This window comes from Macaca mulatta, chromosome 8 (assembly GCF_049350105.2).
Source record: "Macaca mulatta isolate MMU2019108-1 chromosome 8, T2T-MMU8v2.0, whole genome shotgun sequence".
NCBI lineage: Eukaryota > Metazoa > Chordata > Mammalia > Primates > Cercopithecidae > Macaca > Macaca mulatta.
The window spans coordinates 23966412-23990614 of NC_133413.1; the positions used below are offsets into that span (position 1 = coordinate 23966412).

Below are 24203 nucleotides of genomic sequence, written 5' to 3' on the forward strand. Positions count from 1 at the left end.
TGACTGTAACCTCCAACTTGAGGGCTCAAGGGATCCTCCTGCCTCAGCCTTCTGAGTAGCTGAAACTGTACATGTACACCACCACTCCTGGCTAATTTTTAAGTTTTTTGTAGAGATAGGGTCTCCCTCTGTTGCCCAGGCTGATCTCAAACTCCCAGCCTCAATCAGTCCCCCCACCTCCACCTCCCAAAGTGTTGGGATTACCAGTGTGAGCCACGGCACCCAGCCTGTGCATTCTCTTTATAATTCCATCCTGATCTACCATGCCTGTCATACTCTACCATGGCCTTCCTCTGACCTGATCGTAGAAAAGTTCTGCTCTGCTTTCAAAAGAATAACCCAGCGCAGTACATCAGCTCCCCCATTTCACAACTTCTTGTGTTCCCTTTTTGAGAGGGTACAACTGACAGTTTTCATGTGGCATGGATGTGAATTTCATTCATATTGCTTTCCAACTTAAAGTGGCCTTGCTCTCTCTCTGTTCATCTTTAAGGCATTCTATTGTCATCTGTATGAGGAATCAAAAACTCATATGTCTCCAGAAGCCTGATAAGGAGTATAAATTAGTGAAGTAGACCAGGAGGGGAGTTAAATGAACTGAAGGGGGTAACCCCTGTGACTGGAGATATAAACCCAGGATTGCCAAAATGATTATTCACGTGCTTGTTTGTTAATAAAGGCCAAAAACCTGGAATTGCATATGTGTGTATCTTCCTATGTTTAAATGTTAATTTAAAGAAACAAACACTTTTAAGCCATTGTAGGGCCTGAAAAAACACACCTGTTTGCTGTGTCCAGTCCATAGGCTCCCAGTGCGCAGCTCTGTTCTCATGCCTTTGGAAATGCTTTGGTGTCATTGCTGAATGTGTCCTCTGAACGGTCTTAACATCACACCAATCTTTTTTTTTTTTTTTTTTTTTTTTTTTTTTTTGAGACGGAGTCTCGCTCTGCCGCCCAGGCTGGAGTGCAGTGGCCGGATCTCAGCTCACTGCAAGCTCCGCCTCCTGGGTTCACGCCATTCTCCTGCCTCAGCCTCCCGAGTAGCTGGGACTACAGGCGCCCGCCACCTCGCCCGGCTAGTTTTTTGTATTTTTTTTAGTAGAGACGGGGTTTCACCGTGTTAGCCAGGATGGTCTCGATCTCCTGACCTCGTGATCCGCCCGTCTCGGCCTCCCAAAGTGCTGGGATTACAGGCTTGAGCCACCGCGCCCGGCCCATCACACCAATCTTGATGTGGAGCAGGGTACCACTGATTTACCATTTGTAGCAGTTTCTGGCATAAAGGGTTGGCAATCTTCTTTCGCTTGAATGCTGCTTTTCTTTAGTCAGACTTTGAAAGGTCATCTTTTTTCAGTATTGGATCCCTTCAGCGGTGAGGGATAGATGATACTGACATGTGCTGTGCTGCTGACAATATCATCCTGTCTCTTCACCAGAAAGTTAGGAGTGGCTGCTTATGGATTTGGCAGTAGCTTCTTTCCAGTTTGCATTTAGTTCTGAATGCTTTCTTGTAGTATTGCATTCCCTGTTTCCTCAGTTAAAGTTCTGTGGCATGAATGTAACAAGTTGTTTAGTAAACCAAAGAGAGTAGTAAAAAACATACGGAGTTGGAAGCAGCAAGTAGTGTAAACCTTGCATGCATTCAAACCTAGTCCTTTTCCAGCCATCTGAGTCTCCTAATAGATAAATCTTTTGGTAATCAGGGCCAGCTCTGGGTAATTAATAGTAACATATTACCTATCTATTCAGAACAGCCCTGAGCCAAAGAATGCTAATTCAGCTCCAAGGACCTTGTTCTGGTTGGAATGTCCACCCTCTTTATTTCAGTTCCCTGTCTTCCTTAAAGGTCCTATGGCTTTGCATACTCAGAATACTGCCAACTAGAGTCCTGTGAAAGTCCCCAGAGAGTTCCAGAGCCTGACTTGTATATACCTTATCTCTTCAAGGGAAAGATACAGATGGTTGTTTGCATCATCATGGGCACACGTGATGATCTCTATGGGGCCATCAAGAAGCTGTGCTGTGTGCAGTCCCCAGTGCCCTCCCAGGTGAGTGGGTGTTGGGGCAGGAGGCACAGATGGCACCTCTCCTGAGGCTTGAAAAGAGTGATATGTGTGTTCACAAAGACTAAAGTAGCTGTTAGAAGCCAGTACATGCAGAGCCTTCTGGTGAAAGGTTCTCCTGATTAGAGCAACCTGGCAAAGAGCAGATTGCTCTTCATAAGCTGCCCTCATGCTTCCGAATGAACAATTTCGCTTGTTCCGAGGTTGAGTCACCAGGTGGTTTCATATGACTGAGTTCTGAGAGTGAGTATAGTCTTCATTCTGAAAGGGGAAAGCTATTTTTCCTATGGGAGTTAAAAAAGCATTCCACTCTGCGTGAGATCCTTTTGAAAGTTTTCATTTGTTGGTTTTGTTTTGGGTTTGTGTGTTTGTGTGTGTGTGTGTGTGTGTGTGTGTGTTGGTTGTATTTTGCCCATGTGCATGCATGCCTAGAAACCCTAGATTAGAATTATTAACGCGAAATATGTTACCTTCTAACTTGAGTTTCTTAAACATGTAATGTTTACTTTAGAGTTCAGATTTTCTGAGGGTTTGGTAGTGACCTGCTTCTCCTGACACCTTTTGGTCCCTTCATTATAGGTTGTCAATGTTCGAACCATTGGTCAGCCCACCAGGCTTCGGAGTGTGGCCCAGAAAATTTTACTTCAGATTAACTGTAAATTGGGTGGTGAGCTCTGGGGAGTGGATATTCCTCTGGTGAGTGATGCCAAAATGGTTGTTGGCCTCTCCAGCGAATCCTCCAAGCCTTTTTCTTGTTTTTCCTTATTCATTATGCTTCCTCTTCTCAACACTTACTCAGTAGTCTAAATGGCTCTCTGCCTCTTCAGCCAATTATCTAAGAATGTGTTTTATGTTTGTTTTTTGTTTTTTGTTTTTTTGAGACGGAGTCTTGTTCTTGTTGCCCAAGCTGGAGTGCAATGGCATGATCTTGGCTCACTGCAACCTCCACCTCCCAGGTTCAAGCAATTCTCCTGCCTCAGCCTCCCGAGTAGCTGGGATTACAGGCACCCGCCACCATACCCAACTAATTTTTGTATTTTTAGTAGAGATGGGATTTCACCATGTTGGCCAGGCTGGTCTCAAACTCCTGACCTGGTGATCTGCCCACCTCAGTCTCCCAAAATGCTGGGATTACAGGTGTGAGCCACCATGCCCAACCTGGTTTTTATGTTTTTAAATGGCGAAAAAATAAAACTAAGATGATTATTCCATGACACATGAAAACTATATGAAGTTAATTTTCAGTGTCTTTAAATAAAATTTCACTGGAATACAGCCGTACTTCTTTTCATACTGTCCATGACTGCTTTTGTGTTAAGCAGAAAGAATTGAATAAAGGTCAAGTATGCTTTTTCTGAAATGCTTGGGACCAGAAGCATTTTGGATTTTAGATTTCTGGGGGTATGGGACATTTGCTTGCATCTCAAATTCAAAAATCTGCAATCTGAAGCACTCCAAAATCTGAAACTCTTTGAGTGTCATGTTGGTGCTCAAAAGCTTTTCAGGTTTGGGAATACTCAACCTGTGGTTTCTACAGAAATCATAAGGCTTCCAAAGCCTAAGTTATTTACCCTTTAGTCCTTTGCTGATCCCTGGTCTAGATCTCTGACTGTGCTTATTGTGTTTTAAAAATGTCAAGTTGATTGCTGTCTTTTTTTTTTCTTTCCCAGAACTTACTTTCACATATAAACAGTAAGGGGAAGTTGCTTTGCGATTCAGACAGTAATTAAAAATGGAGCAATGCATTGCTCAGGTCTGGGATTTGGTTTTTGTTTTTGTTTTCTAAACTAGAAACAGTTAATGGTAATCGGGATGGATGTTTACCATGACCCCAGTAGAGGCATGCGCTCCGTGGTTGGCTTCGTGGCAAGCATCAATCTGTAAGTACTGCTCACAGTGCCATCTTGTTTAATTATTTCGTTTTAGTGCCTAATCTTATTATAAATCCAGCAAATCTTTTTAGTCTTATGTATTATAGTATAAAGATTTATAAACATTTTCTTCCTCTATCTTCATGTGAAAAAAAATTTTTTTTTTTTTTTTTTGGAAATGGAGTCTCCCTCTGTCACCCAGGCTGGAGTGCAGTGGCGCAGTCTCAGCTCACTGCAACCTCCGTCTTCTGGGTTCAAGTGATTCTCCTGCCTCAGCCTCCCTAGTAGCTGGGATTACAGGTGCGTACCACCATGCCAGGCTAATTTTTGTATTTTTAGTAGGACAGCATTTCACTGTGTTGGCCAGGCTAGTCTTGAACTCCTGACCTCAGGTGATCCACCCGCCTCAGTCTCCCAAAGTGCTGGGATTACAGGTGTGAGTCATCGTGCCTGGCTGTGAAATTTGTGTATGCAACTTTTTTTGGTTTTTGAGACTGGGTTTTACTCTGTCACACAGGCTGGAGTGCAGTGGCGTGATCACAGCTCACTGCAACCTCAGCCTCCCTGGGTTTTGGTGATCCTCCCACCTCAGCCTCCCAAATAGCTGGGACCACAAGCATGCGCCACCATACCCAGCTTGTTTTTGTAGAGACAAGATTTCACCATGTTGTGCAGGCTGGTCTCGAACTCCTGGGCTCAAGTGATCCACCTGCCTCGGTCTCCCAAAGTGCTGGGATTACAGGCGTGAGCACTGCACCTGGCTATGCAGCTTATTTAACAAACTTGGCACCGGTGTGAAAGTGCTTCCCAGCTAAAGAGCGGCCTCTTCCAAGGCTGGGGCTGTGCTGCCTTGTTGTTGTTGTTGGCATTTTTCCCCCCAGAAATGAGGTTTTTTTGATCGTTTGTTCCAATTGTAAAAAAAGGCATGCTCATTCCAAATATCTGCAGAAATTTAGAAAGTGAGAATTCCTCATGGTCCAGCTTTTCGTATTAACAGCTGCCAAAAGTTTGATGTGTATATACTTTCAGATTCTCTTTTATGCATATATTAACACATGTGATATATATCTCTGATATATATACACATACACACTTCTATATACACAAATGGGATATTTCTAGGCACATTATTCCTTAGCTTAATATGCACTTAAACTGTACATTTTCCCATACCATTACAAATAAATCTCCACCAACTCAACTGCTGCACAGAATTTATTCTGTGTATCATTATTTAATCCTCTCTTGGTGGATATCTAAGTTGTTAAATTTTTTCTGTTGGAGCAGTTTTGTAGGAAATATCCACAATTACACTTTTTTTTTTTTCTTTTGAGACGGAGTCTCGCTTTGTTGCCCAGGCTGGAGTGCAATGGCGTGATCTCGGCTCACTGCAAGCTCTGCCCCCTGGGTTCACGCCATTCCCCTGCCTCAGCCTCCTGAGTAGCTGGGACTACAGGTGCCTGCCGCCACGCCTGGCTTATTTTTTTGTATTTTTAGTAGAGACGGGGTTTCACCGTGTTAGCCAGGATGGTCTTGATCTCCTGACCTCGTGATCTGTCTGCCTTGGCCTCCCAAAGTGCTGAGATTACAGGCGTGAGCCACCGCGCCCGGCCACAAGTACACATATCTGTGTTCTGCATATGACTTAAATGTGTCTTTTCCCCACATCACTACTTGTTCTTATGTATAGCATAAATGCATTTTCTAGGTATTTGTTGTTGGATTGATTCATAGAGAAACCTGTGTTACTGACACAAGCCATAGGCTGTCCCCGTTGAGCATTTGTTCATCTTCCTCTCTCTGTCTCTCTGCTCACCCTGACCCCAGCACCCTCACAAAATGGTATTCCCGGGTGGTGTTCCAGATGCCGCATCAGGAGATTGTGGACAGCCTGAAGTTATGCCTCGTGGGCTCCTTAAAAAAGTTTTATGAGGTGAGGAGAACAGAAATTCTCAGGTCTCTGGGTTTTTTTTGTTTGTTTTTTTTGTTTGTTTTTTGAGATGGAGTCTCACTCTTGTCACCCAGGCTGGAGTGCAGTGGTACGATCTCTGCTCACTGCAACCTCTGCCTCCTGGGTTCAAGCGATTCTCCTGCCTCAGCCTCCCAAGTAGCTGGGATTACAGGTGCGCACCAGCACACTCAGCTAATTTCTGTAATTTTTTTTGAGACGCAGTCTCACTTTGCCGCTCGGGCTGGAGTGCAGTGGCGTGATCTCGGCTCACTGCAAGCTCTGCCTCCCAGGTTCATGCCATTCTCCTGCCTCAGCCTGCTGAGTAGCTGGGACTACAGGCGCCCGCCACCACGCCTGGCTAATTTTTTGTATTTTTAGTAGAGATGGGGTTTCACCGTGGTCTCGATCTCCTGACCTTGTGATCTGCCTGCCTCGGCCTCCCAAAGTGCTGGGATTACAGGCATGAGCCACCGCGCCTATCCATTTCTGTATTTTTAGTAGAGATGGGGTTTCACCATGTTGGCCAGGCTGGTTTCGAACTCCTGACATCAGGTAATCTGCCTGCCTGGGCCTCCCAAAGTTTTGGGATTACAGCTGCGAGCCACTGCGCCTGGCCAAGTTTCGGGATTTTTAAGGATTATCTATGTGAACACTTTACAGGAAGTCTGATGTGGTGAGAGGGATCTCAAATCAAAGGTGAGTCTCCCAAACAGCTGCTGCTGAGCAGGCAGCTCAGAGCTCCTCCTTTCAGGCTTCAGCTTGTACAGATCAGCTCAAAGAGCTAAAGAGCTAAATGCTTTCATTTGGTTTAGTAAGTAATAATTATTTCTCAGGTTGTCAGCCTGGTGTCTCTAGACATAATCTTCATGCCCTTATCAGGGAAGTTGGGGATAAGTTTCAGCAATTAAAGCAGCTTATGAGTGTACTCAGCTTTTTATAATTTATTAGGCGCTGGCTCTTTTCATTTTGGTTCAAGACAAACGCCTCCTTATAAATCACCCCTCGAACTCTAAAGAATGCTAACCATGGAGGATTACTGTAATTAAGCTGATACTGGGTCTAGAACAGTGAGCAAGCAAGGTACTGATTTCTGCCTTGGCCAGTACATCAAAGGAAGTACTGATAAGTGCCTTTCATTTCTTAGGGTCAGAGTTAGACCTTAACCTTTGCATAGAGGCTAAGCAGCAAGAAATGTAATAATTTCATATGATTGAAGTCAGTCTCTAAGGCTCCACCTTGTCTCTTTATAGAATGATGTTTCCTACAGCATCCTGAAAATAGTTTAATACTGTTCAGTTATTAGAGGTTATGTTGTTTTTTTTTTTAAGTCTGTCTCCGGCAAGGTCCATATGTTATGCTACCCAGTCACCAAGTTCTACCAGACTTTCCTTTTTGTTATTGTTGTAACTATTTTCCTTCAAAGTTTGATCTGTCTTCTAAGACCTAGATATGAAGCCTTTCCCCTTCTTCCCTCACTGCTCCATCCCTACGCTGCCTTATATTTGTTGTTTGTATCCTTATTTATCCATCCCACTGGGTTGTAAATTACTTGAACACTGGTTATGGATGGCTATTTAACAAGTTACCCTGAAACTTAGTGGCATGAAATGAGCAAGTTTGATGTTCACAATCAGGAACTGGACAAGGCACAGCAGTGGGCTCCAGTTCTCCATGTGGGCCTTGTTGTATGGTCTTTCCACATGGACTCTCTGGGCCTCCTCCTAGCATGCTGGCTGGATTCAAAGCTTGAACGTTCCACAAGACAGAGTGCCAGTGGAAGTCATGCTGCATTTTATGCCTTAACAGTGGAAGTAATGCAGTGTCACGTCTGCTGCATTCTACTTGTCCAGGGAGTCACAAAGTCCCACCCAGCTTTGAGGGGAGGGCAGTTGATTCCACCTCCTACTCCAAGGGTGGCAAGGGTCTGAAAGAATATGTGGCACCAGAGATATTGCTGTGGCTATTTTCTTTTTCTGAGAGAGGGTCTCACTCTGGTTGCCCAGGCTGTAGTGCAGTGGCACGATCTCAGCTCACTGCAACGTCTTGGCTAGGCTGCTCTTGAACTCCTGACCTCATGATCCACCCTTCTAAGCCTCCCAAAGTGCTGGGATTACAGGTGTGAGCCACTGTGGGGGCTTTTTTTTTTTTTTTTTTTTTTGAGACGGAGTGTTACTGTCACCCAGGCTGGAGTACAGTGGCGCGATCTCGGCTCACCACGATCTCTGCTTCCTGGATTCAAGCAATTCTCCTGCCTCAGCCTCCCCAGTAGCTGGGATTACCGGCATGTGCCACAAGACCCAGCTAATTTTTTTTGTATTTTTAGTAGAGACGGGGTTTCGCCATGCTGGCCAGGCTGGGCTGGTCTTAAACTGTTTATCTCAAGTGATCTGCCCGTCTCAGCCTCTCAAAGTGCTGAGATTGTAGGTGTGAGCCACCATGCCTGACCTACTGTGGCTATTTTCTTTTTTTTTTTTTTTTTTTTGAGACAGAGTCTTGCTCTGTAGCCCGGGCTGGAGTGCAGTGGCCGGATCTCAGCTCACTGCAAGCTCCGCCTCCCGGGTTTACGCCATTCTCCTGCCTCAGCCTCCGGAGTAGCTGGGACTACAGGCGCCCGCCACCTCGCCCGGCTAGTTTTTTGTATTTTTAGTAGAGACGGGGTTTCACGGTGTTAGCCAGGATGGTCTCGATCTCCTGACCTCGTGATCTGCCCGTCTCGGCCTCCCAAAGTGCTGGGATTACAGGCTTGAGCCACCGCGCCCGGCCGGCTATTTTCTTTTCTTCTTTTTTTGAGACGGAATTTCATTCTTGTTGCCCAGGCTGGAGTGCAATGGCACAGTCTGGGCTCACTGCAGCCTCTGCCTCCCGGGTTCAAGCAATTCTCCTGCCTCAGTCTCCCAAGTAGCTGGGATTACAGGCGCCCGCCATCACATCTGGCTAATTTTTTTGTATTTTTAGTAGAGATGGAGTTTTGCCATGTTGGCCAGGCTGGTCTCAAACTCCTGACCTCAGGTAATCCACTCCGCTCAGCGTCTCAAAGAGCTGGGATTACAGGCGTGAGCCACCGTGCCCAGCCACTGTGGCTATTTTGTAAAAGAGCAGTGTACTACAAGCACAGGGGCTGTCTAGATTCCTTTTCCATCTCTTCCATTACTAAGCTGACACTTCTCCTGGCAATTTTCATTGAATTTCTAGTATCACAACTCTATTCTAAGTCAAATAACAGTTCATTTTGGTCTTTGTTTCTTTATCTGAACTATGAACTTAAGTAGTATATATTAAACTCCATAGAACCAGGTCAAAGGAAAAATAAATCTAATTTTAAATCTAGAATAAAACTGGCTGGTCTAAATATAAATGTTCTCTGAATCAAAAGAATTCTTTTTTTTTTTTTTTTTGAGACAGGGTCTTGCTCTGCCTCAGCCTCCAGAGTAGCAGGGATTTCAGGCATGTGCCACCACACCTGGCTAATTGTTAAAAATTTTTAGTAGAAATGAGATCTTGCTATTTTGCCCAGGCTGGTCTTGAACTCCTGGGCTCAAGCGGTCCTCCCACCTCAGCCTCCCAAAGTGCTGGGATTACAGGCATGAGCCATTGCACCTGGCCAAAAGGTTTCATTTGATTCAGGTCCTCATTATGTCTGGCCAACGTGGTAAAACCCATCTCTACTAAAAATACAAAAAAATTAGCCAGGTGTGGTGGCGGGCACCTGTAATCCCAGCTACTTGGGAGGCTGAGGCAGGAGAATTGCTTCAGTCCTGTGCCAGCTTTTGCCATTTCCCCAATTGTTCTGCACCTAGTGGAAGGAATCTTTGTGTGTAAACTGTTTTTGCAAAGTTAAGACCTCATCTCTACAAAAAAATTGAAAAAAATAAGCCAGACTTGGTGGCGTGCACCTGTAGTCCCAGTTCTTCAGGAGGCTGAGATGAGAGGATCCCTTAAGCCCAGGAGTCCAGTGCTCCAGTGAGCTATGGTCATGCCAGCCCGGTTGACAAAGCCTGTCTCTAAAACAAATAAAAAATAAACGATTTTGATCATGCCTCTCCCAGAGCTTATCCTGACTCCTCAGCAGCCTCAACAAATTTGCTTTGGGGTTCTAAGATTCTGACTACCTCTGGATCCCCAGTTTTATTAATATCTTCCCCTAGGAATGGCATTAACCACCGGAAGTTCCAACACCTCCAAACAGTTGCCTTCTTACACATTTTCAGCCCCATTTTGCTTCAGGGCTTGCTAGTCCAAAGCCCATTTTCTCCATTCTAAATCTCTCACTTGTTCTCTGGACTCGCATGCAATAATAAAATATTTCCAAATATTTTTTTTTTTTTTTTGTAAATAAACTTTTTATTTTGGAATGAAAGTTGCAAAATAGGATAAGAGTTCCCATACATCCTTCATCCAGTTTTCCCTCATTGTTAACATCTTGTCTCATGTTGCCTTATAGCTGTGTTACATAAATGTTTCCAAATATTCTTATCTTTTTCCTTGAATAGTTGATTTTGCTCTTCTCCTTTTTCTGTAACCTGGCTTTTCCTTGATGGGTTTCCTTCCCACCCTCCCGCTTTTTTTTTTTTTTTTTTTTTTTTTTTTGAGACAGGGTTGCTCTGTTGCTTGGGCTGGAGTGTAGAGTCACAATCTCGGCTCATTACAACCTCAACCTCCTGGACTCAAGGGATCCTCCCACCTCAGCCTCCCAAGTAGCTGGGACTACAGGCACATATCACACCCAGCTAATTTCTGTATTTTTTGTAGAGAGAGAGTGTCACCGTCTTGCTCAGGCTGGTTTCAAACTCAGGCTGATCTCAAACTCCTGGCCTCAAGCTATCCTGCCTACCTCAGCCTCCCAGAGTGCCGGGATTATAGCTGTGAGCCGCTGCGCCCAGCTGAGTACCCTGCTTTGTCCGTCCTGTCCCGTCCTGTCCCGTCCTGTCCTGTCCTGTCCTGGTCCTTGTCCTTATCCCTGTCCTTTCCTTTCCTTATCCTGTCCTTTCCTTTTTTGTCTTGTCCTGTATAGGCACGTGCCGCCACACCCAGCTCAGTTTTGTATTTTCAGTAGAGATGAGATTTCACCGTATTGGCCGGGCTTGTCTCAAACTCCTGATCTTAAGTGATCCATCTGCTGTGGCCTCCAAAAGTGCTGGGATTACAGACTTGAGCCACCATGCCCAGCCGAATGCCGTTTTGTTAGAATTATCTCAAGTTGTGATTACTCTCGTATCTCAAGAGCCAGACGCTTTCCCCAGGCCAGTTTTTTTTTTTTTAAATGGAGTCTCACTCTGTCACCAGACTGGAGTGCAGTGGCGCGATATCGGCTCACTGCAACTTCCACCTCCTGGGTTCAAGCAGTTTTCCTGCCCCAGCCTTCTGAGTAGCTGGGACTACCGGCACACGCCACCACACCCAAGCTAATTTTTGTATTTTTGGTAGAGATGGGGTTTCATTATGTGGGCCAGGATAGTCTTCATCTCTTGACATCGTGATCTGCCCACCTCAGCCTCCCAAAGTGCTGGGATTATAGGCATGAGCCATCACACCCGGCCCAGTCATTTTTTTAATCAGTATTACATCCTGTAGTGTCCTTAACCTAATTTCCCAATACAGTTGATTATTAATATCAGCATCATCGTAAGACTTGTTTACAATGAGTTAGTTGAATCTTCCCAACAATATTAGGGTTATTTCATCTTATAGCATAATAGTAGATATACTCTGAAATGTAAGAGTCAAAGATACTGGCACATTACTAGAGTCCTACTCAGTCATAAATAATTAGTCCAGATTATCATCATACTGCATGATTAAAGCGTCTCCCAGATACGTGCCACTTAGATTTGCAGGCTTCCATTCAACGTTGTCAGGTTTCAAAAGCAGAAGTCCTCTCAGTAACATGGGTCAGTAACCCCTTTAGGCATCCCGTTTAGTTGAGCTAACAAGCAATATCACATCTTACTCTAAGCCTCTCCCAAGGCACCAGTAGAATATTGGATTTTGGGCTGTGCTCAGTGGCTCATGCCTGTAATCCCAGCCCTTTGGGAGGCCGAGGTGGGTGGATGGCTTGAGGTCAGGAGTTCAAGACCAGCCTGACCAACATGATGAAACCCTGTCTCTACTAAAACTACAAAAATTAGCTGGGCATGGTGGCAGGCACCTGTAATCTCAGCTACTTGGGAGGCTGAGGCAGGAGAATCACTTGAACCTGGGAGGCGAAGGTTGTAGTGTGCCGAGATCACGCCACTGCACTCCAGTCTGGGCAACAAAGCGAGACTTTGTCTAAAAAAAAAAAAGGTATATTGAATTTTGCTCACTGTATAACCATTTGTTCTTTCCCTAATCCTCAGATATCATTCTTCCTTTTCTCCATTTATACCCCCACCTTTCCACTCTTGGAAGGGACGTTAAGTTTGACCGCTGTGCTGATCTAGACTGCTGGCAGCAATACTAGCCTAGCAAACGTCTGCCCCTCAGTCCAGTCCGATTCATATAGGGCAGTGTTACACAGGTACAGAACTAGTGGGCTTTCTCTACTACTAGGCAATATAACTACATTCCCTGTGAACCCCAGTTTTGCCAGATGGAATGAAGGTACAATTCACCCCCATCAGGTCCTTAGGAACTCTAACATAAAGGTTTAAAAGTATAGTTACTTTCTTGCTTAGAGCTTGTTATGAGTTTGTGTTCCCAAGAAGATGAAGTTCCAATCCCCAGTACCTTATTTGGAAATAAAGCCTTTGCATCTGATTAAATTAAAATGAGGTCATTAGAATGGGCCCTGCTCCAATATAACTATGTTTTTATGAAGAGAGGAAATTTAGACACAGAGACAGACACACATAGATGGAAGATAATCTGAAGACACAGGGAGAACACCTGTCTGTAAGCCAAGAAATCCCCGAGACTCTCAGAAGCTAGGAGAGAGGCATGAACAGATCATTTTCTTTACAACCCTCAAAAGGGCTGTAAACACCTTGGTTTTGAACTTCCAGCCTCCAGAACTGTGAAACAGTAAGTTTCTGTTGTTTAAGCGAGCTTGTTTTGTATGACAGCCCTAGCAGACTAATACAGAAGTCATCCCAGCTTCTGGCACCTGCAGTATAGCCCTGATCCCAGGAGTAGGGAAAAAAGGTAGGAAAAAAAGACTGTTGAGGTCATGTGGGAAAGAAAGAGAAAAGTATAGTTGTACCACATCCTGCCCCCAGGGAAGAATTATAAGGTCACAACAGCATCCTGCCCACTCCTCTTCCTTCAATTCGTCAGAAAAAGGGGAGAAATCTGCCTAGTGGAGATGTTTTCTAGGCCCTGGCCCTGTTGAGTGTGAGCACACACTCATGAAAGTGTGTAAGCCAGCCCTTTAGGTTTTTCTTTCCTCCACTTTAGACAACAGATGTTTCAGTTGCCCATTCTAATTATCTACCAAACCGTTAACTGTGACGATGAAAGTGTGTTCTTTGAAGAAATGTGACTCTGTGGTCCAAATTGATGGATTATCTTTTGATTTAGTCCTTTTTTTTTTTTTTTTTTTTTTTTTGAGACAGTCTCATTCTGTTATCCATGCTGGAGTGCAGTGATGTGATCTCCATTCACTGCAGCCTCCACCTCCCAGGTTCAAGTGATTCTCCTGTCTCAGCCTGCCAAGTAGCTGGGATTACAAGTGTGCGCCACCACACCCAGCTAATTTTTGTATTTTTAGTAGAGATGGGGTTTCACCATGTTGACCAGGCTGGTCTCAAACTCCTGACCTCAAGTGATCTCCCAGCCTCAGCCTCCCAAAGTGCTGGGATTACAGGTGTGACCCACTGCGCCCAGCCTTGTTTTAGTCCTTTCATAGTATTGGGCGTTTGCATCTACCAGCAGGTATGCAAAACCCAGTCTGTAGTAAGTGTCTGCTCATGTCAGGCACTGTCACAGCCTCCTGGGACTACCAGAGTAAGTCCAACTTGCCAACCAAGTGCAGAGCCTTACTGCTGGGGAATCTGCCCCATAGCCGTCTGCAGTCTCTTATTCAGCCAGAACAGTTCTTGTTGACAGTGCTTCACAGGGTTCAAAAGGAACCTGTAGAATAGCTTCAGCCTATCTCTGCACTACTGCAGCTCTCCAGCGTCTACTCATTTCACAGAGCCAGATGGACTGCCTCAAGCAAGGACACTGGGGTATCCACTCCCAGAGTTCCACTCGCCTTCCCAGCCTGGAAGGTTTTACTGTTGGCCATCAACATGTCCTGCTTGCTTGCTTAAAAAAAAAAAAGAAAAGAAAAATTGAGGTGAAATAGGTGAGGTGCAGGGGCTTGTGCCTGTAATCCCAGCACTTTGGGAGGCCGAGACAGGTGGACTGCTTGAGCCCAGGAATTTGAGACCAGCCTGGGCAACATGGTGAAAACCCCATCTCTACAGAAAATAGAAAAATTAGCTGGGCGTGGTGGTACGTGCCTGTAGTCCCAAGTACTTGGGGGGCTGAGGTAAGAGGATCTCTAGTTTAAAAACATTTTCATCACCCCATAAAAACACCCCATGCCCATTAAATAATCATTCCTTATTCACACCTTCTCCTAATTTCTGGTAATATCTAGTTAGCTTTCTGTCTGTACTGATTTGTCTATTTTACCTATATTGTATAGTAATTTTTAAATGTGTGACCTTTTGTGTTTAGCTTACTTCACTGAGCATGTTTTCAAGGTTTATCTATATTGTAGCATATATTAATACTTTTTTTCCTTTTTGTGGCTGTATAATATTCCATTGTATTTATTCCACAATTTGTTGATCCATTCACTGTTGATAAACATTTGGGCTGTTCTCACGTTTTGACTATTGTGAATAATGCTGCTGTTAACATTCCTGAACAAGTATTTGTTTAAGTTCCCATTTTCAGTTCTTTTTGGATATATACCTAGGAGTGAAATTGCCGGGTCATATAGTAGTTCTGTGTTTAACTTTCAGAGGAAACACCAAGCTGTTCTGCACAGTGGCCAAGCATCAATTTACATTCCTACCAGTAATGTAGAGGTTTTCAGTTTCTCCGAACCATTGCCAACAATTGCTGTTTTCTGTTTTTTTACTTTTTTTTTTTTTTGAGACTGGGTCTTACTCTGTCACCCAGGCTGGAGTACAGTGGCACGATCTTGGCTCACTGCAACCTCCACCTCCTGAGTTCAAGAGATTCTCTTGTCTCAGCGTCCTGAGTAGCTGGGTAGCCCAGCTAATTTTTGTATTTTTTTTTAGTAGAGATGGGGTTTCACCATGTTGGTCAGGCTGGTCTTGAGCTCCTGACCTCTGGTGGTCCGCCCAGCTTGGCCTCCCAATCTGCTGGCCTCCCAAAGTGAGGTACCACACCTGGCCTTTTCTGTTTTTTTAAATCATCACTATTTTTTGTGTTTGTTTGTTTGTTTTTTAGACTGAGTTTCACTCTTGTTGCCCAGGCTGGAGTGCAAGGGCGCGATCTTGGCTCACCGCAACCTCCCCTTCCCGGGTTCAAGCGATTCTCCTGCATCAGCCTCCTGAGTAGCAGGGATTGCAGGCATGCACCACTACGCCCAGCTAATTTTGTATTTTTAGTAGTGGCAGGGTTTCTCCATGTTAGTCAGGCTGGTCTTGAACTCCTGACCTCAGGTGATCCACCCACCTCGGCCTCTCAAAGTGCTGAGATTACAGGCGTGAGCCACCACGCCAGGCTTGAATCATCACTGTTGTGAAGTATTTCATTGTGGTTTTGACTTGCATTTTTTAATGACCAATGATGTTGAACATCCGTCATGTGCTTGTTGCTCATTTGTGTATTTGTGTCATTCAAATCCTTTGCCCATATAAAAACTGGACTATTTGTCTTTTTGTTGTTGAGTTGTAGGAGTTTTAAAAATATTCTGGAAACTATGCTCTTATTTAATGTATGATTTACAAATATCTCCCCCCATTCTGTAGATTTTCACTTGCTTGATCATGGTCTCTGCTGCACGAAAATTTTAAATTTTGATAACATGCAGTTTATTTATTGTATCTTTTGTTCCCTATGGTTTTGGTGCTCAATCTAAGAATTCATTGCCAAATCCAAGGTCATGAAGGCTTGTCCCCTATATTTTTTTCTAACAATTTTACACTTTTTAACTTTTACGTATAAGTCACTGATTTGAGTTATACAAAGTGAAGTAAGGTCAAGTTTTATTCTTTTGCGTCTGGATATCTGCTTGTCATAGCACCATTTGTTGAGGGGATTCCCCATTGAGAAATCTTGGCACCCTACTCGAAAATCAGTTGGTCACAGATGTTTGGGTTTATTTCTGGACTCTTAATTCTGTTCCATTGATCTGTGTGTCTCGTTTTATGCCAGTAACACACTGTTTTGATTATTTTTGCTTTGTAATAAGTTTTGAAATTGGAGAATGTGAGTCTTCCAACTTTATTTTCTTTTTTAGTATTGTTTTTGCTATTCAGTGCCCCCTTGGAATTGTATATGAATTTGAGAGAAGGCTTTTTTGTTTCTGCAAAAAAAGGCCATTGAAACTTCCATAGGGATTGTGTTGAATATCTAGATTACTCTGAAGAGTATTGCCATCTTAATAATACTGTCTTCCAGCATATGGACACAGAATGTCTTTCTATTTATTGAGATCTTCTTTAATTTCTTTCAGCAGTGTTTTGTAGTTCCCATGTATAAGTCTTTCACCTCTTTGGTTAAAGTTTATTCTAAGGTATTTTATTCTTTTGGATACTATTGTAAATGGAATAGTTTTAATTTCATTTTTTGATTGTTCATTGCTGGTATTTAGAAACACAACTGTTTTTTTGTGTTGATCATGTACCCTGTAACTTTGCTGAATGTGGTTATGAGCTCTAGTAGTTTTTTTATTGCTTTTTTTTTTTTTAATTCTTTGGGATTTTCTAGATACAGAATGTTATTTGCATATGGGAATGGAGTCTTCTTTCTTTTCAGTTTGAATTCTTTTTATTTCCTTTTCTTTCTTAATTTTCTTAGTTTATTTCCTTTTCTTCCTTAATTGTTATGGCTAGGATTTCTATTATGGTATTGAATAGCAGTGCTAAAATCAGGCATCTTTGTCTTTTTCCTGATAGTAGAGGCAAAGGTTTCAGTTTTTCACAATTGTATATGATGTTAGCTGTGAGTTTTTAATAAATTTCCTTTACCATGTTAAGAAAGTTTCCTTCTACTCCTAATTTGCTGAGTATTTTTATAATGAAAGTATGTTGGATTTTATCAGATGATTTTTCTGCATATTAACTTTTAAAAGTCTTATTCAGATTAATACCAAATTAATTTTAATAGTTGTGTCAGGCTGTTCTTGCATTGCTGTAATGAGATACCTGAGACTGGGTAATTTATAAAGAAAAGGAATTTAATTGGCTCATGTTTCTATAGGCTTTACAGGAAGCGTAATGCTGTCATCCACTCAGCTGCTAGGGAGGCCTCAGGAAGCTTACAGTCATGGTGGAAGGTGAAGCAGAAGCAGGCACTTCACATGGTGAAAGCAGGAGTAAATGAGAGAGAGAGAGTGAAAGAGAGAAAAGAAGAGGTAGTACACACTTTTAAATGACCAAATCTTGTGTAAATTCAGAGCAAGAGCTCACTTATCACTGGGGGATGGCCCAAGCCATTCCTGAGGGATCTGCTCCTATAATCCAAACACCTTCCACCATGCCCCACCTCTGATAATTGGGAATTACATGTCGACATGAGATTTGGCAAGGACACACATTCAGACTATAGCAATATTATATAGAAACTTTGTTCCTGTATAGTTCTATTCTCTCCTACTTTCTTGGTGCTAATTCTGTATTAGCATTCCCCGGAGAAACCGACTGATAGGGTGTGAGCATGTGTATAGATTTATTTTAACAAATCGACTCACACAGTTATGGAGGCTGGCAAATTCAAAATCTGCAGAATGAACCAATAGGCTGGAGACCCAGGGGATAGCTGATGTTGCAGGTCAGCTTTAAGTTAATCCTGCTTGGTGTTCCTTAGGCTTTGGGGATGTGTCTGTTGATATCTTTCCTCAAATTTGGAAAATTTTTGTTAATTATTTATTCAGATATTCTTTTTGCCCCTTGTTCTTGTTCTTCTCCTTTTGAGACAGCAAATATTTATATAATGGTGTGCTTGATGGTGTCTCCCAGGTTTCAGAGGCTGTCTTCATTTTTCTTTCTTATTTCTTTTTGTTATACTGGATATAATCTCAACTGATACCACTTCTGGTTTGCTGGTTGTTTCTTCTGCTTGCTCAAATCTGCTGTTAAGCATCTCTAGTAAATTTTACATTGCAATTACCATACTTTCCAACCCTTGAATTTCTATTAGGTTCTTTCTTGTAATTTCTATGCCTTTATTGATAGTCTTTATTTGGTGAGACACATTCTCATACTTTCCTTAAGGTCTTAAGACATGGTTTCCTTTAGTTCTTTGAACAATATTTAAAATAGTTGATATAAAGACTGTGTCTATAGGACCAATGTCTGGGCTTCCTCCATGACAGTTTCTGTTGACTTTTTTTCCCCATGCATACGTGTCCTACTTTTCTATTTCTTGGCAAGCATCATAATTCTTTGTTGAAAACTAGAAATTTAAACTGGGCACGAGATGGCTCACACCTGTAATCCCAACGCTTTGGGAAGCTGAGGCGGGTGGATCACCTGAGGTCAGGAGTTCGAGACCAGCCTGGCCAACATGGTGAAACCCCGTCTCTACCAAAAATAGAAAAAATTAGCCAGGTGTGGTGGCGGACACCTGTAATCCCAGCTACTCAGGAGGCTGAGGGAAGAGAATCACTTGAACCCGAGATGTGGAGGTTGCAGTGAGCCAAGATCGCACCAGTGCACTCCAGCCTAAGCTACAGAGCGAGACTCCGTCTCAAAAATAAATAAATAAATAAATAATAAATTCTGACTACAGAGGATTCAGGTAATTGATCAGACACATTTAAAAGTAACTTTTAGCCAAGGTGGAAGGATTGCTTGAGGCCAGGAGTCTGCAACCAGCCTGCTCGACATAGTGAGATCTCGTCTCTATAAAAAAGAAATTAAAAATTTTTAATTTTTAATTTTTAATTTCTTTTTTTTTTGTTTTCTAATTTATTTTCTTTAATTTCTAAAGCCCAAGGAGTTTAAGGTTGCAGTGAGCCATGATCGCATTACTGCACTCCTCCTTTCAACAGAGCGAGACCCTGTTGCAAATAAAAATAAAAATGACTTTTACTTAAATTATTCAAAGAAATGAAATACAACATTAAGAATTTTGACAAAGAATTAGCATGAAAAAAGTAATTGGAATTTTTAGAAATGAAAACTACACTAACTGAAATCAAACTCAGTAGATGGGTGTATTAGTTTGCTACAAATGACTAACAAAGTACCACCAACTGGCTTACCCAACAGAAATTTATTTCCTCACAGTTTTAGAGGTCAGAAATCCAAGCTCAGAGAGTTGGCAGAGTCGGTTTCTTTTGGGGGCCTTGGTCTTTCTTGTGTCTGTGTCCTCATCTCTTCTTCTTATGAGGACATCAGTCATATTGGATTAGGGTCCCCCCATGACCTCATTTAACCTTAAGTACCTCTTTTAAGATCTTATGTTTAAAAAACAGTCACATTCTGAGGTACTGGGGTTTAGGACTTCAACATATGAATGTTGTGGAGGGCATAATTCATCCCCTAACAATGGATAACAGTAGCTTAGATATAGCTGAGGCTGGAAGGAATCAACTGAAAGATAGGTGAGCAGAAAATAATCAAACTAGCTTGTAATCCCAGCATTTTGGGAGGCTGAGGCGGGTGTATCACATGAAGTCAGGTGTTCAAGACTGGCCAACATGGTGAAACACCGTCTCTACTAAAAGTACAAACATTAGCCAGGTGTGGTGCTGCGCCCCTGTAATCGCAGCTTCTCGGGGGGCTGAGTCACGAGAATGGCCTGAACCTGCGAGGCAGGCAGAGGTTATAGTGAGCTGAGATTGTGCCGCTACACTCTAGCCTGGGCTTACACAGTGAGACTCTGTCTCTCAAAAACAAAAATAAAAATAATCAAACTGTAACAGGCCAATAGATGGGGGGTTAAAATATAATATGTACATAAGAAGTGGCTCAGAAGTAGGTTAAAGAAGGCAGAAAAACAACATCTGAAAAGACAATGGTTGACTTACATTGAAGGAAAATATAAAAAGCATTGTTCAGCTAGAAGGAACATGATCCCAGATAGAAGTTTAGAAATGGTTAAAGGGATAAGTAACAATAAAAGTAACAATTATGAAGGTAAATTTAAATGAATCTATTCCATCTAAAACATGAAAAAAATGTCATGTGGCTATATATTTGTATGTACATATAAATTGAAATTTATGACAACAGCACATATATCAGGAAGAAGTAAATGATGTCCCAATATTCATAGGTCTTTGAATTGTTGAGGAAAAGGTAAAAGTACTCATTTACATTACACTTTGGTACACTATAGATGTTGTACTCTCTAGGGTAGCTACTAAAGGAAGAGTAAAAGAGTATAACTATCAAGCTATGAGAGGAAAGAACAATAATATAAATTTAATGTAAGAAGAATACAGGTAAATAAACAGGATCAACAGCAAGCAATACCTACATCTTGAAAACATGCTGTGTGAATGAAGCCAGTCACAAAAGATCACATAGAAGAAATGTTTCTGGGCCGGGTGCAGTGGCTCATGCCTGTAATCCCAGCACTTTGGGAGGCCAAGGCGGGTGGATCACCTGAGGTCGGGAGTTCAAGACCAGCCTGACCAACATGGAGAAACCCCGTCTTTACTAAAAATAACAAAATTAGCCAGGCATGGTGGTGCATGCCTGTAATCCTAGCTGGTTGGGAGGCTGACGCGGGAGAATTGCTTGAACCCGGGAGGCAGAGGTTGCGGTGAGCCAAGATCGCACCATTGCATTCCAGCCTGGGCAACAAGAGCAAGACTGTCTCCAAAAAAAAAAAAGTTTCTGAATATTTATAAGAAATATTCAGAACACGAACGTCTATAGAAACTGGAAGGTTAGTGGTTGCCTGGGACTGGGGTCGAGGAGGGAACTGGAGTATGGATAGGGTGATTACTCAAAAGTATGAGGTTTCTTTCTGAGCTGATGAAAATGTTATAAAATTGACTATGGGGGTGGTTACATATATATGGGTATATAATAAAAAACTTTAATTCAGTAAATTGTAGCATATGAATTATAGCTCGGATTCATAGACACCAGATGATTAGTGGTTTCCAGACAATGAGGAGGAAGGGCAAGAATGAGGAGGAACTACTATTGGGTACAGGGTTGTTTTGTTTTGTTTTGTGTTTTGTGTTTTTGTTTTTTGTTTTGTTTTTTTTGTTGGTTGTTTTTTTTTTTTTTTTTTTTTTTTTTTGAGACGGAGTCTCGCTCTGTCGCCCAGGCTGGAGTGCAGTGGCGCGATCTCGGCTCACTGCAAGCTCCGCCTCCCGGGTTCACGCCATTCTCCTACCTCAGCCTCCCGAGTAGCTGGGATTACAGGCGCCGGCCACCACGCCTGGCTAATTTTTTCTGTTTTTTAGTAGAGACAGAGTTTCACTGTGTTAGCCAAGATGTTCTCAATCTCCTGACCTCACGATCCGCCCATCTCAACCTCTCAAAGTGCTGGGATTACACGCATGAGCCACTGTGCTTGGCCTTGTTTTTTGTTTTTGTTTTTGTTTTTGTTTTGAGACAGTTTTCACTTGTTGCCCAGGCTGGATGGAGTGCAGTGGCATGAACTCAGCTCACTGTAGCCTCCGTCTTGTGGGTTCAAGCGATTCTCGTGCCTCAGCCTCCCGAGTAGCTGGGATTACAGGCACCCACCACCATGCCTGGTAATTTTTTGTATTTTTAGTATAGACGGGATTTCATCATGTTGGCCAGGCTGGTCTTGAACTGCTGATCTCAGGTGATCCACCCTTCTTGACCTCCCAAAGTGCTGGAATTACAGGCATGAGCCACCCCGCCTGGCTCTGGGGACAAGGTTCTTTTTGGGGTGATGAAAATAGAAAATTTGGGGCCGAATGCAGTGGCTCCCACCTGCAGTGAAACCCCATCTCTACTAAAAATACAAAAATTAGCTGGGCATGGTGGTGGGTGCCTATAGCCCCAGCTACTCGGGACGCAGAGGCAGGAGAATCGCTTGAACCCAGGAGGCGGAGGTTGCATTGAGCCAAGGTCATGCCGCTGCACTCCAGCCTGGGTGACAGAGTGAGACTGTCTCAAAAAAAAAAAAGAAAATACAAAATTTGATAATTTTGATAGGTACATGACTTTGTGAATACACTGAAAACTACTGAATTTTACACTTTAAAATGATGGATTTTGTGCTATGTGAATTATATCTTTTTTTAAAAAAAGAGGAATTAAGATATTCCCGAATAAACAAAAACCAGGAAAATTTGTCACTAACAGACCTGTCCTACAGGAAATACTAAAGGGAGTCCTTTACACTGAAATGAAGTGACACCTAGACAGTAACTTGGATTCACATGAAGAAATAAGTACCACCAGAATAAATAACTACGTAGATAAATATAAAGGACAGCCAAAACGTATTTATGCTAGTAATTTTTCTTCTCTCTGATTGAGACCAACAAACAAAGCGGTAATTGTATAATGTAGCTGGATGTGAATGCAGTGTGTAAAGATGTAATTTGTACAACAATAAAGACACAAAGGAGATGGGAGGGAATGGAGCCACGAGAGCAAAGTGTTTGTATATTACCAAAATAACTTTGTGTTAACCAAGCAAATGAGATTGTTGTAAATTTTACTTTTTTATATTTTTGAGACAGAGTCTTGCTCTGTCACCCAGGCTGGAGTGCAGTGGCCTGATCATGGCTCACCACAGCCTTGACCTCCCTGCACTCAGGTGATTCTCTCACCTCAGCCTCCTGAGTAGGTAGGACTACAGGCACGCACCATTGTACCTAATAACTTTTTTTTTTTTTTTTTTTTTTTTTTGAGACGGAGTCTTGCTCTGTCACCCAGGCTGGAGTGCAGTGGCCGGATCTCAGCTCACTGCAAGCTCCGCCTCCCGGGTTTACGCCATTCTCCTGCCTCAGCCTCCCGAGTAGCTGGGACTACAGGCGCCCGCCACCTCGCCCGGCTAGTTTTTTTGTATTTTTTAGTAGAGATGGGGTTTCACCGTGTTAGCCGGGATCGTCTCTCGATCTCCTGGCCTCGTGATCCGCCCGTCTCGGCCTCCCAAAGTGCTGGGATTACAGGCTTGAGCCACCGCGCCCGGCCTCCTAATAACTTTTAAAAGTTTTTTTCTTTTCTTTTTTTTTTTTTTGAGATGGAGTTTCGCTCTTGTTGCCCAGGCTGGAGTGCAATGGCGCAATCTCGGCTGACTGCAACCTCCGCCTCCCCGCTTCAAGTGATTTTACTGCCTCAGCCTCCCAAGTAGCTGGGATTACAGGCATGCGCCACCACGCCCAGCTAATGTATTTTTAGTAGAGACAGAGACAGGGTTTCTCTATGTTGGTCAGGCTGGTCTTGAACTCCTGGGCTTAGGTTATTCTCTCACCTCAGCCTCCCAAAGCACTGGGATTACAGGTATAAACTACTGTGCCTGGCAAGATTATTGTAAACGAAGATGTTAATTTTAGCTGGGTGTGGTGGCTCACACCTGTAATCCCAGCACTTTGGGAGGCCGAGGCAGGCAGATTATGAGGTCAGGAGTTTGAGACCAGCCTGGCCAACATAGTGAAACCCCATCTCTGCTAAAAATACAAAAATTAGCTGGGCATGGTGGCAGGCACCTGTAATCCCAGCTACTCAGGATGCTGAGGCAGGAGAATTGCTTGAACCCAGGAGGTGGAGGTTGCAGTGAGCCAACATTGTGCCTCTGCACTCTAGCCTGGGTGACAGAGAGAGACTCTGTCTCCAAAAAAAAAAAAAAGATGTTAATCCCCAAAAGGACCACTAAGAAAATAACTCCAAAATATATAGTAAATAAGAGAATTATAACAGTAACTGGAAAATGGCTGTTTAATACAAAATAAGGCAGTAATGGAAAAATCAAAGAATGACCAAGATATGAGGGCTAGAAGAACAAATAGCAAAAAGGTAGATGTAAATCTCACCTTATTAATAATTAAATTAAGTGCAAATGGACTCAACACTCAAAAGATAGTGTTTGACAGTACAAATTAAAAGAAAAATGTGGCTAGACATAGTGGTTGTGCTTATAGTCCTATTTATTTTTTCTTGAGACAGGGTCTTTGTTGCCCATGCTAGAGTGCAGTGGTGTGATCATAGTTCACTGCAGCCTCGAGCTCCTGGTCTCAAGCAATCTTTCTGCCTAGTATAGGTATACTATAAC

General features: G+C 43.0%; 1 protein-coding gene and 1 long non-coding RNA gene across 15 annotated transcripts in view; both read left to right on the forward strand.

Moving 5' to 3' along the window:
• Positions 1-24203, forward strand: part of PIWIL2 (piwi like RNA-mediated gene silencing 2) — a 91930-nt gene that overhangs the window by 45575 nt on the left and 22152 nt on the right. For 13 of the 14 annotated variants that reach the window (XM_077942618.1, XM_077942620.1, XM_015144894.3 and 10 more), the window contains 4 exon segments: positions 1947-2048; positions 2643-2759; positions 3855-3943; positions 5762-5867. In XM_077942618.1, coding sequence (XP_077798744.1) covers positions 1947-2048; positions 2643-2759; positions 3855-3943; positions 5762-5867 — 414 coding nt within the window. 14 annotated transcript variants of the gene reach the window in all.
• On the forward strand, positions 15237-19126 carry LOC144330742 (uncharacterized). Its single transcript, XR_013397163.1, has 2 exons — positions 15237-18678; positions 19000-19126. It is a non-coding gene; the product is annotated as an uncharacterized LOC144330742 (long non-coding RNA).